A 14876-nucleotide genomic window follows, 5' to 3' on the forward strand; every position below is an offset into this window, starting at 1 on the left:
ATTTAGACTATTTGTGTGCATAGAGTAGTTTGTGTGTTTATATGTGATACATGGAATAGCCATTGAATTAGTGAGTAATTATATTCGTATTCAAATTTAGACGCTAGCACCGGAGAGTACATCGAAAAAGAAGGTTGCTACCAAGAGGAGGAGGAGGAGAACTTTGAGAACTACCAAGGCAAGCTAATATTCTTGCAAAGTGCAAAGCCCCTTGGGGCAAGGCACCATGATTCTTACCTTTTCTTACATAAGCCTATCCCAAGTTTATACATTACAAGTTTTTACTTGTTTTCTCAATAAGTTGCTTTTATAGTTAACTTTGGTCAAAATAAAGAAGTTTACTAGAGTAGTAAAGTTAGTCTCCATCAAGCAAAGCAAGATAGCACCCCTCATGATTTAGAGCTAGTGCTAATGAATAAAACTTGACTACTCTAGATGGGAACAATGTGAATTGAAATGAATTTGAAACCTTGGAATGATGAAGCATTCCATTGAATGATTTTTGAAGGTGAATATGACCAAGAGAAGATGGTGATTTTTGATAAACATGATATTGGTTTGAATGCGATACCTTTCCAATTAGTAAGTACCCCCACAATACCTGATTATGGGTAGGGCTTAACTGGAAGTTTATGCATCTTAGTATGGGTTCCCTCTGAACACACGTCATAGGGGTTACGCTTGAGGCTGCCTCCGTTGTTGAGAAATGATGTGAAACTGAGGTGAATTGTACGGCCAAGCCCTGTGCAGTTCCCAGGTTGACAGTTGGTCTTCACTGGGAGGCCAAGCTCATGGGGAGAGGTGCTCATACGATTTGTAAGTGAAAGGTTATGGTTGATGATCCGCGTACTGTGTTACGATGATTCGGGGTAATCCCGACGGATGAAATCAAATGTTGTGGCACAAGCGTGCAACCTCTGCAGAGTGTCAATCTATTCGAATAGCCGCGTCCACGGTCACGGACGGTTGGAAAGGCCATACAGTTTCCGATGTCATACTTTTTGAAAATGACGTTGAAAGAAGATGGTGAAATGACTTGTGGTGAATTGAATTGAAATCACTACTTGAATGGTGGGAATGATACTAATGTTCCCACTTGAGTTAGTTAGCACATGAGTAAGCTTTTTCTCAAATACTTGTGAACTAAAATTGGCTTTATGCAAATAAACTAGAGCTTAGCAAACCATACTAGAAATGTCTAGCACTTACATGAGTATTAGTTTGCGAGTACTTGAAGTACTCACGGCCTTGTCCCTGGATATTCAAATGGCCAGAGTATGAAGATGAGCAAGGAGATGACCAGCAGGACGCCTACGACAACTAGGAGTCTTCCGACGTCAAGCGTTGGCCTGTGGACTAGAGAGTCCTTGTATCTTACGCTTCCGCTATGAACTTGTGTTTGTTCGTTGATCAATAGATCAACTATTCGTGTAATATGGATCATGTGATTCCAATTTGTAAGACTTATGGTTTGTAATGAATGATGACTGTGATACTTAACTATTATGCCTCGCAACAACAATATTTCTGGGATTGCGATGTATGACATAATAGGCATCCGGACTTAAAAATCCGGGTGTTGACAGAGATGCTTATTACAGACTGCAACTCAATGTCTCAAATTTTAATAAAATTGTTGTCCATGAATCACCCTTATGCTACCCTAGAAAATATTCTAACATTTATGTGGTGTATTTGGAAGTCTAGAAATGACAACCTATTCTGCAGAAAACCAGGGGCCCCATACCAGGTGTACCAAGCGGCAAGGGCAATTCAACAAAACATGGAGATGCTCCATCCCACCGTTGATTCCATTTTGCAGATTCAGGCCAATGTAAAAGAAGACAGTACAAGCAAGCAAGCAACTCATGCAACCAATTATCTACCAGCACAGGGAACAACAATAAGGACAGATCTTGTCATTACAGGGAACAAAATATTCTCAGATGCCTCTTGGAAAAACATGAAGATGTCAGGAAGAGACGACTCCCAAGCAACTGGCATTGGTCTCTTTCTTCAGGTTCAAATTGGTCAGCACAAGTGTGACGTCATGATTCAAGCCTCTGCAGAATAGGTGCCAACACCATTTCATGCCGAGGCGGCGGCTCTTCTTCTTACGGCAAAGGTGGCGCGGTCACTTCAGCTACAACAAGTTACTTTTCTAACGGACAATATTTCTCTTGCAAGAGCTTCAGCGACAAACTCCATCTCTGCTCAGCAGGTTCCATGGGAACTAAGAGACGTCATGCCGTCATGGCCTCCTTCTTCCAAATTTCTACTCAGATACAGACGGCAATATTCCATATCAAAAGAGACCTCAATGGAGTAGCTCATGATTGTGCACAACAGGCTCTCAAAACAATTGTTTCCGAGCCTATCTTCAGATGCAATTCTTCAACTCATAGCAATAGCCTATGCCCCATCTCCGATGCTCTTATTTCAGCAGATATTCAAGGCTATGTACTTCACTCTGTATATTGTGCTTGAGTTGAAATAAAATTGGCGCCTCTGGCGTCTCCCTTTGTTAAAAAAAAAAAAAAAAAAACCCTGCGTAGCTAACACACCAGAAAACCATTCCATCGAAAATGAGCCTCGTCGATGAACTCCGCTGTTTGCTCGCACTGCTGTTGCTGCCGACGGCAGCGGTGCGGGCTTCCGGCGTGATAAGAAGCCAATCGGCGAACAAGACGCTTCTTCCCTCCACCAGCACACTTGCTGGCTGTCAGAAGAGCTGTGGGAACCAGAGCTTCGAGTACCCATTCGGCATCGGGCCTGGCTTCCGGTCTCAAGACTTGAGCATAAGTTCATGGCATCCGCTAATGTTGAAATATCATACTGATCCACCTTTGTATCTCACATTTGAGCTATGTAATTCTGCATCTCAAATAGTGCTGTTATATGCTACTGATCAACTTTTGTATCTCACAATTGGGCTTTGTAATTCTGCACCTCAATCACGTTGTAATATGCTACTGACCCACTTCTCTATCTCGCTATTGGGCATTGTAATTTATTAGTTTGCGAGCAAGGAAGAAATATCAATGTGTAGTTCTAAGTGATGTGTTGGGCTGAAGAAAAATGATCAGTAGGCAAACGCCGTACAAAACCTTAATGACCAAAAACAAATTGGTGTTTTCAGACACTTCAAACTTTGCCACCTATCTTTGGTTCAATCCCTGTAATGAACGCATGATAAAATTCTGCCGATTTGATTCCAATTCTCAATTATTAGTTCCATCCATATAAGAATAATAAATAAAAATCGTAAGCAACTATTACTGCCTGCTCTATAAGTTGATGAGAGATACTTTTTCAGTTTCATGGTGCACAAAGGGCAAAAACACTGATGTTAAGCGTCTATTTTACTTGAACATTACAATGTATTTGTATCACTCATCCACATCACTGCCCGAGTCTATGTCAGAGTCAGCCTTTTTATGCGCTGCTCCATTTGCAACCTTACCCTTTCCCTTGTTCTTCTCTTCTTCCTCGTCGTCACTATACTCGCTCTCGTAATCGTCGTACTCCTCTTCCTCCTCCTCCTCTTCCTCCTCAATGCCATCCTCCGCCACTGGACCTTCTTCAGGCACATGGGCTCTTGTTCCCGCGCGGCTCCGCTTCAGAACCTTCAGCTTAAAGCTGGTCTTGCTGTCGCAGCCTATCCATGCGTCGCACAAGCACAAGGATGTCAGGTTGTGATTTCCCTCCGCTGGGGCTTGGAACTTGCCCATTACCAACCTACTGCCTTTCTTCACTCTGTCAACTGCTTCCCTAACTGCAACTCCTATTTCCCTCGGACTTGCACCTAATGCTTCCTGGGTATCTTGTATAGCTTTCGATGCTGCAGTTATAGCGGTAGCCTCGTCCATGAAGCTGACCTTCTGGGATAACCAGACTTCGTTCGAAGCAGTGTCTGCTAGAAGCAGCCAGAAGTTCTCTTCCCTGTGGAATGGGAAGCAAGGAGCATGGGGAAGTGCAGCAATTAGGCCGCTGCGGCGCTGAAGTGAGACCCAAGCATACATTGTAACAACATCACCCTCTTGTATGCCCTCTTCTCCTTCAGTCTCGCATCTAATATCTACTTCAATAGTAGGAACCATCTCCAGTACAAGCTCTACATCCTGAGCTTCTTCTTCAGAAAGGCCAGCTACTTGTGTCAGCAGTGCAGCACGTTCCACTTGAGACATATCACAGAGTTCTTGGAAAGCCCTGATTTTCTGCAGTTAAAATGGAATAAAATTGTTATACTAAAAAGGATAAAGTACTCCAAGGCACAGGCTATTGATTTTGCGGTTCTCTTCTCTTCATTTACTTTTCATAAATAATAAAAAACTTCAATGTGCTGAAGGAAATACCTTGCGAGCAATCTTCTTGACAGTAGCCTCACTAAAATGTGGCAGCTGCAAGAATGGTGCTATTCCTTCTGAATTACCTCCACCAGCTTTCCGAGCACTGAGAGGAACAGCCTGAAAATATGTGTTAATGTATTTACATTACCATCAATGGTGATAAACAAGCTTATGAACTATCAGAAACAAAAAGCTAATCAGGCATGTGAAAGTGTAAATTGATTACAACTAAATGTTCAAGCCAATAAATAACAGAACACTTGTCAGTGGAGGAAGATGAATGCGATGGTCATGATCTGAGACACGATGAGCGGCAAAGAACACATAAGATGCCACTGACACTGAGAACTAGCAATGATTACCAGGAAGTGTCCACATTACCAACCAGACAACAATGGTAAAATACAACATCATGGTAAAGTTTTAGTTCCTAATCTGTCCGTTCATCAGGATTACATGCAAGAGACAGAATAGAACTTTCAGATGAAACTACAAGACACATATCACAGCAAAACAGGGCATGTGAGAACTGAATCATATTTCTTAACGAATACAATATTTATTAAGGCATGGGTGCTTCTTAACCTAAAATAGTAGCGAGCGAGACATGAGACAGCATTCTATTTTACTTGATGTTAGCAAGTAATAACAAAGATTTGTATACTGCTGGTCATCTAAGAGCACCATGTAACTTATTTCCATTGCATGCATCTACTACCCTCAGAACATAAATTGCCTCGCTGCAAATTTACACTTGCAGTATAACTGGCAGTTTCACTTTGTTTTTTCCTGGAGTGGTCAACTGCCAGGCTGAGAGATTAATTTCGGAATTAGTGGAACATATGATTTGGTCTTCCATATGCTTTTACAGAATGACAAATCAGCAAAATGAATAGGACTTTGGATAAGGAACCATAAAGTATATTATATGGTCAAAAACAACATCTGTGACTTTGGATACAGTTAACTAGCAGCATGATATATGACTAAAGCTAGTGGGCTAGTAGTTAAGAAGGAATACACTCCAGATGAATCCAGAAAAATATAAGCTACAAAACTTTTACGACATACACATCACATGGAACATGAACTGATTCACCACAAGGTGGCTGAAGAATACCTGGATGATACTTTGAGAAAGCTCAACTACACCAATTGCAGGCCGGAGCCATCCAAAACCATGCGGACTCCTTGGTAGAAGTGCAATCTGCAAGCCAATAAGTCCATAAAAATATGAGGTATCCATACTTCGCAAAAGAAATGCTAGATAAGAAGTGGACAAAGGGGCACTACAACAGCATAGATCAGTGTCTTTCAAATCTTCTTGTTGAGATACCAATTTGTATGCAGTAGTGCAACAGAGAACTTTGTCCCTTCATTGATTACAGAAATAGCAGTACTAAACACTCAAAGGAAATAGTTATCTATGGAATAAATAATGTCAGCTGTAGCAAAGTGAACTCAAATAGAAATTTGATGCATCAGAACTTGAAGCGTTAGGATCATTTTACATCCATAAATGACTCAACACCACAAGATTAAGACAAGGCATGCAATTCCTCTTCGCACTAAGATGCTCAGGCGATAGTCTGATTAAATGCATAGGCCAAACACAAAATCTGTGTGCACATGCACAATTAGAGAGAACTGCAATATGCATAAATCCTACAATATGCCAATGCCATCTAATGGGCATTTGAAAGGATCAGATTGTCACAATTGATTTAACATGCCAGTAACACTGAATGGCTAACTGGATCAGATAGCCAGCATAAACATCGACTCATAAAGCAAGTTAACTGTAGCAATGGAAGACATAGACTGATCTGGGGCAAAGCATAATTAGGTATTAGACACAGCAAGATAACACAGTACGAACAGAACAGTTGATATGTGCTTGTGTTTGATATAAATGTTAACAGCTTGATCACCATTGGATAGACGAGATAGTGTACGGAGACAGACATGTACGACTCCACAATTAAAGGGCCATAATTCAGAGAAAGAAATCAAATCAAGTACCTTAACTAGTTCTTCCAGAAGACGAGGTGCAAGTTCAAGCATGTGCCTGTAATCCTTTAGTAGTGCTGGTGACAAAGCGAATGATTCTCGAGTAAGATGAGCCTGAATCAACAGTTCCATCTGAAAATAGGAAAAGGGAGTTTTCAGCTTGAAAATTTTGTCACATCACAAAGTTAATACCATAACATGTAGCAACAGAGACTAACCTTTACAAGTGATGGATGCTGCTTCCAAAACTTGGCTTGTTCTGTTCTAATATTCTTTAAATCTAGATTTAACTCGCTTCTAACTGCTACGAATAGTTTCTGCAGGGGCTCATCATCACTGCGGCGTACTGGCATCTCCATATACTCTGCTGCCTTGATGAAGACATCCATAACTTTGCTGGAAAATGCAACCGATAGTTCCATTGATCAAATATGGTAGAAGGGATGAATTGTTTTAACACAGAACCAATTATCCATAACAGAAGGACTGTAAACCGAAGAGGAAGTCCGCAGGCATTTGGTTCAGTTATACAAATTGCTTAAAGAAATGATCTTAAATACTAGTACTAGTTTTTGGACGGCAGCAACAGGACCTGTTTTATAAACCTTCAGTAGGTTTCATAATTCATAATCATGTGAGCAGAGTTTACATGACTGGGGTGTTGTGCATAAAGTGTTATGCTTAAGTCCTCAAATTAACAACCAAAATTATCAATATGGTTAGCGTAACCATATTAATATTATGCCCAACAGCACCAGAAAAGCAAAAAAAAAACTAACATATCAAAATTCTAAATGTGTCGTTTTTACATTGGTCCAATGCTCACAGGGAAGTTGAACCACTGAGTCGAGATAATGTATCATGAAGCCAATCAATAAGATTGGAAAGAAAGAAAATCCGAATTCTCAAATACAAAGATGAGATGTGTGTATGCTCATACCTTGGAGCCAGAGATGGCTTCATAAAGTAGTAATAAGTTGACAGAGTTTGGTGCATGACATAATTTCCAGTATACTTTGATGACCTCGACAAATAAATAACTGCTATCATCAAGGGGAAGAGTATGCAAAGCCCCACTATCCCTAGAAGCATTATTCCGCCAGATGCACCATCCATATTGAGTAAGAACTTGGGCAAAGCGATACCCATTTGGAAGCCCTGATGCACATATACCAGAATATCCATGTTAGCTTTAGACATGAGCGAGAAAAAAAAATAAGTTTTTCACTTGGCATCAAGAATAACTGATGTTCGTTACCTGGCGCCCATCTGGGTGACCATACTTCTCATAATTTTCACGAGATGTCGGATCAGTCAACGCCTGGTACGCCTTAGATATAGATTCAACGAAGTAGGTATGGGCCTCTGGAAAGTGAAAGGCAAAATAAAAACACAAAATTTATTTAGCTACTAAATAATCAACAGCATTAATAACATTACAAAATAGAAGGGAACACATTTTACCAGGGTCGGGATTTTTATCGGGATGGTACAGGATAGAAAGCCTCCTGTACGATTTCTTGATATCGGACTCTGTTGCCCCGGGTTCCAGTCCGAGAATGCTGTATGGCTCAAATACTTGCACCTAGGAAACCCAAAATCATATGGTAAATTAACTAGTGTAATCGACATAAAGATGCAGTCCATTGTGTAACAAATAATTGAAGATTTGTAGAAGATCAGAGGGGAAATTAAATCAGCACGATGGTATGGTAGTCTTTCTAGTATAACATCCCAAAAAAAAATTGGTTGTCCCTGCTGTGGCAGCAGTGAAAAAATTGGTCCCTTGCTTCTTGGTGTAGCATACCAGTGAAGTAACAAAACATGAACTTTGTGCTGGCAGCTCGCTCTGACAGGGTAGAGCTGGAGAGTGGTATTATGGATTTGCGGGCTATCGATTTGTTTCAGTTTAGTTGTAACAATCATGACTGATCTAGTCTAGCTAAAGTAAGGCGAGATGAGAGAAGAAATTCAGTTAGCTACTATAAACTGGAAACATACACCAGCGAAAAGGTAGTGTACCTCACGGCTGCTGAGCTTGATGTAGTAAACCAGGAATATCACGACGATCCAGAGAACCAGGATGGTCAGGTTGCTCCACGTCGAGAAGTTGGATATCTGCAAGGCGACAGCCAGAAAACAGATATTAGCGCGGAAATTGTACTGCTAGCGTGAGTACAGAAAGAAAAAAACAGCGGCGTGACGCCCACCTTCTTGTAGATCGACTTGCGGTACTTGCCGGAGCGGTGGCACCCGGAGCAGCGGCAGTGGATGGGCTTGGCCTTCTTGGTGGCGGCGTGGCAGAGGCGCGTGATGGTGTAGGGCACCAGCGGCAGCGCGATCATGGTGAGGATGAATATGAGGAAGAGGGAGCTGTTCTCCTCCGCCGCGGCCATGGCTGCTGATGCTGCTGCGACCTCACGACTGCGACGACAACACCAAGCAAAGACGTCAGGACGTGCTGTGACGCCGCGGGGTCGTGCGGTGGGCGGTGGGCGAGCGAGGAGTTGTCCGGCGGATCTGGGGACTGGGAGGCGGATCTGGGGGCGCGGCCACGAGCGAGTAGATCGGGGAAGAAGGCGGTCGAGATCGAGATAGGCTTTTGGGGACCCAGATCGCGGTCGGAGTCGGAGCAGGAGTCCGGGTCGGGACACGGCAGTGAGAGAGGACGTGATGAGTGGTTTTGACTTCCGATAGGACACGGCCCAGAGAGGAGAATCGGCCGGTTAATTTGGTGGACCAGCAAACTTATCCGGCCCGGTTAATTTGGAGTACTCTAAAAAGTATACTCTATAAAAAAAATTGAATTTTTTTTAAAATACTCCCAGCTCTTACATGATTGGCCCTCAGCTATGCGCGACATCGGAGCAACCGTGTGGACCCCAATTCATGGATCTTCGAAATTCTTTTTTTTAACGGTCGACGTTTCTTTACGATATGCATAAAGGCTCCATGATGTCCATCGATTTGTCATAGGTACCACATCCACGCAATCGGACTCTAGGACATCGGCCAACTGTGCTGATCAATCACATGATTCAGGCCTTCAATACGCACTGGGTTATCCGCTTCTTTCGCACCCGGCATATATCAATAAAAAATTTCATTCCATAAAGGGAACCACGTCACGATGATTGTGAGCTATCACATCAATGGCCATCATCTTGGCATGTGTGTTCCAACCTGCGTCAACAATTTGATTTTTTCCGCTCCACTGATGGTGGTTGCCATTTTGATGGATCCAAGGATTGGATAATGTCAATTAGGGAGGGGTTTTATCTTTAACATTGGGAATTTGGTGGCCATTGTCTTTTATTTTTTGCGGGTGTCGCCATAGTATTCAACGACTACAGCTAATTATGCAGGAAGGGAACAAAAGTGGAAATCAAAACCTTTCTATCGCCATGCACATCGTTGTTTTGGTGGTGCCACACACACACCATAAGAGAAATGTGATATTCCCCGTCAATGTTTGTGTTGATGAGGTGCGGGACCCATTCTTTAGATGCTAGAATTTGACCGTGTTTAGAAAGAAAAAGAAATTGTATGGAGGAGTCATCTTGGTATTCTAGTTGTCTAATGTACGAATAATCTAGATATGTTTCTCTAGTGAATCAGTTAATGGGATCAAGGGTCTCATGAACCATGGAAGGGGAGACTTGGGTTACTTACAATAGACGTCCTTGAAAACTATTGCAGTCGTTCTTTTGGCGAACTACGCCCATCTAAGGCGCATTTGGTAGCATGCAACCTCTGTAACCTCTTATATGGGAAAATAATTGGGATGTTTAGATTCCTAGATCGGCCCACGTTGTGGCTAACACATATTTAAATCACCTGCAGGCCTGCCACGGGAAGAATGACCGAATCAGCCGTTCCTATGGAGCCTAGCAATCCTCGCAGGGAGGTGATACATCCCAACCGCGAGGATATCTCCTCCTTGCTCCAAGAATCGAACGGATGATTCATTCGACGTAGAACAAGGCTACCGCGACAAGATTCTTACTGCCTCCGGTTCATATTAATTGACTCTAATATGAATGTATCTAGACATATTTTAGTTCTAGATACATCCATATTGAAGTCAATTAATATGAATCGGAGGGAGTACATCATATGTGTAGAGGGAGAGAGATAGACATAGTCAACCAAAGGGCCAGGAGAGAACTTCCAGAGAATTGCACACTAATTGAGGTGGGGCAGCTCTATTTATACATAGAGAGGGGGACACCAACTTGGGGAAGGGGTTGCTACCTCCACCCTTGGGGCACCTAGGGGTGGGTCGGCCACCCCCATCCTCCGGAATGGGGCCAAGGCAAACCTAATCCTAACCCTAACCAAAGGGCATGGTCGGCTGACCTACTTGGGTTGTATTGGATGCTCCCGATGGGTCTGGTGTCCTGGCCTGCCACCTTCCCCTCTCTCTCCACCAGAACATTTCCCTCTCTTATTTCGGTGTCCACCGGACACTCCAGATTCCACCAGAACGATATTTCCCCATTACGAAATATCAATGGAAAGAATCTGAGAATAATTCCACATATATGGCAAACTTGGAACACTTACGATGTTGCCATGAATCACTTATGATAGGCTCATAGTGATAGGCTCATAGTGACTCTGGAAGGGTCTCTCTCTTAGTCATAAAATCTTCGAAACAATTCCCAACGCTGCCGGAAGTATTACAAATAACTTCTCTCAACCACATACAAAAATACAACTCTCACACGAGATTGTACAACCATAAGTGTGAGACCCTACAGGTTCGTTATAGCTACACCTAAGCAAATCTCGGGCCGGAACGGGCTTCAGGCTAGGCCCGAAAAGGCCCAAAGCTAAAATGGCAAGCCCGAACCCAGCCCGACTGTCGGGCCTATAAATCGATTCCAAACCTGTCCTGAACTGGCAAAAGCCCGGTTCGACCCGAAAAGCCCGGCCTGAACCTTACCTAAATCGTGAAAACAGCAAGCCCGATCCGGCTTGGCCCGACGTTTGGGCTCAAAAATCAGGTCTTAGCCCGGTCTGAAGTGCAAGCCTAGCCCGGGATTTTCGGGCCTGACCGGGCTGCCCATGCCCAGCTATAGGTATAGCACAATCATGATTCTGAACACTTTCGGATAAAAAATTGACTTTGGGATTTGGACATCCACGTTAGCTCCTTTGCATACTCGCACTTTGGAACTTAAATGATCCTTTCATGTTGTTATATATTATTCCCTTTGTTACTAATATGTTGATAACCCAGGGTGCACTACAAGAAAAAATTCCATGGCCGACGAATTGAAAGTCGCGTCGTGGTTGCTGATGCACCAAGCCCGACGATTTTTGCTCTCTCTGTGGTGCATGTCAAAACTTTTTTTATCGTTTTTTAGGCCATATAGCCTGACGTAAACGTGAAAAACGTAGCGTATGGTGACCCGGGACGTGGTGCATGATGAATTCTCGTGTGCGCCGGCCGAGTCAACGCAAATCCGCACCGCCCAGGTATGTAGGGTCCAGATGGCAGCCTCTCTAGCATTGTTTTTTCTCGATCGCGCCATCTCGTTCGACGTTCTCCAATCGAGTCGTTTACGATGCAGGATCATGGGATCCGCATGTCATCCTCTATGAACGAAAATTCTTCCTTTTCTTGGATTTTTTTACCCCCTGATTTCTGGCTACTTCCTTTTTCTTTTGATCCCGTGCCGCCTTGGAAAAGTTGAGACCGCTGCTGCAAAATGGGACCCGCATGTCATCCTCTATTAATAATAAACCTTTCCTTTCTTAGAGTTGTTTTTTGCACCTGATATTTGGTCACTTGTCTTTTTCCGATCTTATGCCGCCTTTGAAACGTTGAGGAACCTGCTGACTCATGGGACCCGCATGTCATCCTCCATGTACATTAAAAGTTTCTTTTCTTGAAGTTATTTTTGGCACCTGATATTGGGTCACTTGCCTGTTTCTTTCGATCACATGCCGCCTCTGAAACGTTGAGTAAGCTGCTGCAAAAAGAGACCCACATGTCATCCTCTATGTACAATAAAAATTTCTTTTCTTGGATTATTTTTGGCTCCTGATATTTGGTCACTTGAATTTTTCTTTCGATCTCATGCCGCATCTGAAACGTTGAGTAAGTTGCTGGCTTATGGGACCTGCATGTCATCATCTATGTACACTCAACTTTCTTTTCTTTGAGTTTTTTTACCCCATAATTTCTGGCTACTTCCTTTTTTTTCTTTCGATCTCATGCCATCTTTGAAACATTGAGACCACTGCTGCAAAATGGGACACGCATGTCATCCTCTATGTACAATAAAAGTTTCTTTTCTTGGATTATTTTTGGCTCCTAATATTTTGATCATTTGCAGTTTTTATTTGATCTCATGCCGCCTCTGAAACGTTGAGTAAGCTGCTGGCTCACGGGACCCGCATGTCATCCTCTATGTACAATCAACTTTCTTTTCTTGGAGTTTTTTTTGACCCCCTAATTTTTGGCTACTTTCTTTTTTTCTTTTGATTCCGTGCCGCCTTGAAAATATTGAGACCACTGCTGCAAAATGGGACCTGCATGTCATCCTCTATGTACAATAAAAGTTTCTTTTCTTGGATATTTTTGGCTCCTGATATTTGGTCACTTTGCCTTTTTTTTCTTTCGATCTCATATCGCCTCTGAAACGTTGAGTAAGCTACTGGCTCATGGGACCCGCATGCCATCCTCTATGTACAATCAAGTTTCTTTTCTTTGAGTTATTTTTGGCACCTGATATTTGGTCACTTGCATTTTTCTTTCAATCCCGTGCCACCTTTGAAAGTTGAGACCGCTGCTGCAAAATGGGACCCGCATGTCATCCTCTATGTACAATCAAGTTTCTTTTCTTGGAGTTATTTTTGGCACCTGACATTTAGTCACTTGTCTTTTCTTTTGATCCCGTGCCACCTTTGAAACATTGAGACCGCTGCTGTAAAATGGGACCCGCATGTTGATGGTGCTCCACGTACGGCGCCAGACAATCTTGCCGGCAGTTGTGGAAGCGGTTGGGAAACCCCAATAGGAAGGTGTGATGAGCACAGTAGCAAGTTAGTAAGAAACCAAGGTTTAATCGACCAATAGGAGAAAGGCGTGACTTCACGCTCGTGACTATAAGGATAACGGCTTCCAGCTCTAGATGTACATGCAAGCCACCTCCACTAAGGTAATAGCCTGAGCGTGCATGAAGCGTTGCCAAGGCCCTTATGGAGGGCTTGGGCATGATGCTGGCCATTTGAGAGGGTGGTTGAGCTTGCTTGACGTGCTTTTGTTGACCTACTTGCAATGTTGGTTTGCTTAGGTTGTTAAACATGTCTTTTCTGCCAGGGATGTGTGCCTCCGGTGTAATATGCTAATAATGGTTGCATGTACTCCTTTTTTCCTCAAATAAGTGGATGTTCGACCTCAAACTTTGTTCATGAAAGAGTGTACTTCTATGTTTCTAATGCACATTAAATTAGCAAAAAATTGCTTCTCTCTCACCGCACGAAAATAAAAACCCAATAATATTCAGCACATGTTATCTTTATTTTCTACATGCGCTTAGCTTATTAGACGTGAAAGAATTAAATAGGAGAGATATTGGTTTACATCTTCTCAATGCAATTATCCCTCCACTTGATAATCTCTCTTGAAAAACCCGCACATCTACTTATTTGTGGATGTAGGAAGTAGACGCTTATAACAACCTGCTTTTTGTTGTAGTGGCGTAATTAGTACACTCTAAGACTTGTATGTTAGGTAGTAAGTACTATGTAAATTGTCAATATGATATGTAGTATGTTGCTAATGGAATATGATCAGTGTTGTGCATGTGTAGTATGGTAACCTTACTATATTTGAATGTGGTGAGCACATACCAGATGTGTGTGCCCAAAATAGCAACCAAACACATGTGCCACAACTCAACAAAGATGAAAGTGTTTTTGTAGGCAAACAAACAATTTGGCACTTGGTTACCAATTTATGCAACCTAGGCCACCAAACAACTCTTCTTTGAGTCGTAGTGCTCATGGTCGCGGTATGTCATCGAATACGCTGGTGACTTCGGGTCTTGGTCACCGCGTCACCTTGGGCTGGCAATACTTGATGCGGTGTTGTCGACGGTGTTGGGTCTACTCCCCTCCACAATCTCGTGGCAGTGGCCGACTTCGGGTTCTGGGTGAGACATCGGCGAAAGTCGTGCAAGGCCTTGGCTACTGCGGTTGACGATGACGTTTTCGACGTCATTTTCCTTCTTGGAGGCGCCACCACATGCCCCTCCTTTCTCGTAGCTGGACCATGCCTCCATTCTCAACTTGCGCGCTTCTCTGATGGGGCATGGTTCTCTTCATCGTCTTTAGGCACACCCTCACTACTAGAAAAAGGCTTATTAGTGGCGCACTAGTTTTGGCTATTAGTGGCGCACTGCTATCACACCACTGCTAACTGTTAGCACTGGTGCACCAGTGGTCCACTATTTCTATCTGGCTTAGTAGTGGCGCACCACCTAGTGTGCCACTTCTACATTT

General features: G+C 43.0%; 1 protein-coding gene across 1 annotated transcript; it reads right to left on the minus strand.

Moving 5' to 3' along the window:
- Window positions 1-3182: 3182 nt before the first annotated feature.
- Window positions 3183-8921, minus strand: LOC124671311 (dnaJ protein ERDJ2). The gene is made up of 10 exons (XM_047207701.1): window positions 8570-8921; window positions 8382-8477; window positions 7824-7944; window positions 7618-7724; window positions 7300-7517; window positions 6578-6755; window positions 6372-6491; window positions 5470-5556; window positions 4356-4466; window positions 3183-4217 (listed from the first exon to the last, which is right to left on the minus strand). The coding sequence occupies exons 1-10, from the start codon at window positions 8753-8755 to the stop codon at window positions 3390-3392; spliced, it is 2052 nt and encodes a 683-aa protein (XP_047063657.1). The 5' UTR covers window positions 8756-8921; the 3' UTR covers window positions 3183-3389.
- Between the last annotated feature and the right edge of the window lie 5955 nt (window positions 8922-14876).

The sequence above is a fragment of the Lolium rigidum genome, chromosome 7 (genome assembly GCF_022539505.1).
Source record: "Lolium rigidum isolate FL_2022 chromosome 7, APGP_CSIRO_Lrig_0.1, whole genome shotgun sequence".
In the NCBI taxonomy this organism is placed as follows: Eukaryota; Viridiplantae; Streptophyta; class Magnoliopsida; order Poales; family Poaceae; genus Lolium; species Lolium rigidum.